Raw genomic sequence first — 3,815 nt, 5'->3', positions numbered from 1 at the left:
CAAACATCCCCAACCCCTCCCCCCCTCCCCCAGTTTTTTATGGGTGTTCCTCCCCCCATTCTCCCGTCTCAGAGATTACATCCGCCCCCTCCCCCACAATAATAATGGGCACGTTCACTGGGGGTTCAGTCTTAGCAGGACCAAGGGGTGAAGCTTCCCTTTCCACTGGTGATCTTACTAGGATATTCATTGCTACCTATGAGGTCAGAGTCCAGGGATCAGTCCATGTATAGTCTTTAGGAGTGGCTTAGTCCCTGGAAGCTCTGGTTGCTTGGCATTGTTGTACATATGGGGGCTCTTTTGCCCTTCAAGCTCTTCCAGTTCTTTTCTCTGATTCCTTTGACGGGGTCCTGTTCTCAGTTCAGTGGTTTGTTGCTGGCATTCGCCTTTGTATTTGCTGTTTATTCTGGCTGTGTTCTTTTTATGTTTTGGATATAGGCAGGAGAGATCTACATCCCGTTGGTCCTGTCAGCCTGCACTTTTTGCTTCATCCATCTTGTCTAATTGGGTGGTTGTATATGTATGGGCCACATGTGGGGCAGGCTCTGAATGGGTGTCCCATCTGTGTCTGTTTTAATCTTTGCCTCTTTATTCCCTGCCAAGGATATTCTTGTTCCCCTTTTAAAGAAGGAGTGAAGCATTCACATTTTGATCATCATTGTACACAGACTGTTTTAGGATCAAAAAGTCTGACACTATGTTTCCTAATCATTTAAGAGAAAAAAATGATTGTATTTTGCTGACATTCTTCCTGAGAATTGCTTTGGCTCAGCAGGGCATTTGGGATACCTTTATCCTTCTAACTCAATACTGGTTATTTCCTGTGTGGCTTTATATACTTTTATGTGCCAGATTCCTTGTACAGCCTTTGTTATTATGATAAACAAGAGTTGATGACTTATCATATACTTGACTTAGTAACATGACATTATGTTGAAGATAAACAATACAAATTTTTATACTTCTACAATATTTTACTTCCCAATGGAGTCTGCACTGGGGTTCTTGTCCTCCATAGACTAAGGTGCTTTAACTCTTGTTTTTACTTATGGTAATTTGTTTTAACTAACATTTCTTTTATTCAGTATGTGATGATCTCTCATTGAGGTTTTCACTTCCATCCCTTCACTGTAGTCCCTTAACTATTGGCAATTTTGAGCCTTTTTCTACACACATTTTGGACATTTCTTAATTCTTTATAGGAAATTTACCCGAGTTGTTAATCCATTTCAACTTATTTTATATTTTAGCTTTTTCCAAATTTAGTTTTAAATGTTTTTTTAGGGTAGAGAGATGAGTAATGTATAAGAGTTCATTCTCCTCTTGCTTTTCATCAGCGTTCATTTCCTACTTCCTAGTGGTATCTGTTAATCCCATTGTAGGAGATGACAAGCCTTTGGCTTCTGCTGGCAATCGAACTCATATACAAGTTCCCAAATGTACACTAAAGTAAAAGCAGGATAAATCTTAAAATAAAGTATTCTTTTTTATCTTCACTCATTCTAACTATGCATTTCAAATATTTCTGTCATTTTTCTTGATGAATTTTGAAATGTTTCATGGAATTTTGCAAATACTGTCATGCTGAAATGCTCCATCTTTGAAAATTCACTGCAAAACATTGTTTATTAAAAAATTAAAAAGTACACATTAATCTTTTTATATTTTTATAATATGCTTATCTGTATATATCCCTAACATTTTTGGAACTGCTACCATAGACCAGTGTACCAAGAAATGAAAAAATATGTATGTCTTTGTCTCTTGACTCCTAAAATTAAAGATGCCTACCACCATGTCCAGAGAAAATATTAAACTTGAGTAAACATAAACAATTTTCTCATTATATTAAAATAATAGAGATTATCTAATTTATAAACAAAACTGTTTTAAACACTTTTTTTTGCAGGGAGAGAACTATTTAAATACACTGTAGTGATGAATGCTTTATTTATGCTTATTTCACGAAATAATGCATATTCATAATGCATGTTCAGGGACTTTGGACCAAAATAAATGTATTTTCTTTTTTTTTTAATAGGAATCAAAATGGATCCTGGAAACTTTGCAATAGAAACTTTTCTCTTCTGCCAGGTTATAGTGGGAATGTTTGGCAATTCCTCCATACTATTTTATTATATTATTTTGATATTTACAGAAAAGCATTTACCGCCCAAAGACCTAATTATAGAGCACTTGACTTTTGCCAACTGCTTGACTATCATCTTAAGAGGCTTTCCACGGACAATGACATATTTTGGCTTTAAGAATTTCTTAGATGACATGGGATGTAAATTAATAGTGTATATTTCCCGAATAACAAGGGGGATGTCCCTTTATGCCATGTGCCTACTGAGTTGTTTCCAAGCAATCACAATCAACCCCAGTAACTCCAGGTGGATGAAGGTTAAATACAGAGCCACCAAGTACATTGGCCCCTCCTGCTCAGTTAGTTGGCTTGTGCAACTGCTTCTAAACATTATGACTCCATTAAGAGTATCAGGCCCCAATTACAAAAAAAATTCAACTTACAGGTTGAGTTATGGATACTGCTCATTGTTTGCTTCTGGCAGTGTGGTAACTACACTGTATATAGTCTTAGTGTGCTTCTCTGATGCCTTGTGTCTAGGTCTCATGGCCTGCTCAAGTGTCTCCATGGTGACTATTCTCTACAAACATAAAAGACATGTCAAGCATATCCACAGTGCTCAGCACTTTGTGAAAGTTTCACCAGAAGACAAAGCCACCCAAACTATCCTCATCTTGCTGTTCACATTTGTCGTCTCTTACTCATTCTCATCCTTTGTGGCCATCATCAAGACCTGCTTAAACTATCAAGTGCTATGGGGAGTAAATATATTTACATTTCTAGAAATATTCTTTCCTGGATTTTGCCCCTTTATTCTCATCACCAATATGAAGTCTACTTTCAGTCTGATTTTACCCTGCTTGGGTAAGAGATAGCTTCCTCCAAATATGATGTGTGTGGTGGGCATCTTTCTTTTCTTATATATTATCATATATTTTATCTGTTCTACAATGCTAAAACTACAGTTTGAAAAATTAAGCTAATATAACTAACTTTCATTATATGGAATGATCAGTAGTAATTTTGTGAGAAAACATTTGATAGATGTATTATGTATCTTTCTTGTTCCCCTGACAAATTACCTAAAGAACCAACTCAAAGAGGGAAAGGTTTCTTTCACCACTACCACCCCTATCAGGAAGTTCTGCTCTTCATGGTAAGGTAGAAACAGTGGGAGAGATGGATTTGTGGAGAGAAACATAAGATTTGTGGTAATACTGAGTTCCTAGTCAAACACAAAGATGTGAATTTTGGTACTCAGGTCCTTTTCTTTGACACTTTATATTAAGACTACACCAGCCTATAGGACAATTTTATCTGGATTGAAAGTTGGTCTTCATCACTCAATTCAACCTCCTATAAACTTATTTGGACAATGAAATGAGGATGTCATTTACTTATTGTCAGCTTGACACACGTACATTTCTTTTTCTTTTTTCTTTAATTTCATTGGACATTTTCTTTATTTACATTTCAAATGTTATCCCCTTTCCCTGTTTCCCCTCCAGAAAACCCCTGTCCCATCCCCCAACCCCTGCTTTCATGATGGTGCTCCCCCATCCACTCACCCCCTCCTGCCTCCCGCCATGGCATTCCCCTACATTGGGGAAATCAAGGTTTCACAGGACCAAGGGCCTGTCCTCCCATTCATGCCCTACAAAGCCTAGTTTCTGCTACATATATAGCTAGAGCCAAGGGTCACTCCATATGTACTCTTTGGATGGTG

The 3,815-nt window shown here is 37.3% G+C and overlaps 1 protein-coding gene across 1 annotated transcript; it reads left to right on the top strand.

Moving 5' to 3' along the window:
* Positions 1–2,016: 2,016 nt before the first annotated feature.
* LOC116894520 (vomeronasal type-1 receptor 4-like) lies at positions 2,017–2,964 on the top strand. The gene has a single exon (XM_032896221.1). The coding sequence runs from the start codon at positions 2,017–2,019 to the stop codon at positions 2,962–2,964; it is 948 nt and encodes a 315-aa protein (XP_032752112.1).
* Positions 2,965–3,815: the final 851 nt, after the last annotated feature.

This window comes from Rattus rattus, chromosome 2 (assembly GCF_011064425.1).
Source record: "Rattus rattus isolate New Zealand chromosome 2, Rrattus_CSIRO_v1, whole genome shotgun sequence".
NCBI lineage: Eukaryota > Metazoa > Chordata > Mammalia > Rodentia > Muridae > Rattus > Rattus rattus.
This window is presented reverse-complemented; position numbering and strand designations above follow the sequence as displayed.

What these genes read in the sequence shown, in the direction of transcription:
- LOC116894520 (XM_032896221.1), top strand. Translation starts at nt 2,017, where the DNA reads ATGTATTTTCTTTTTTTTTTAATAGGAATCAAAATGGATCCTGGAAAC.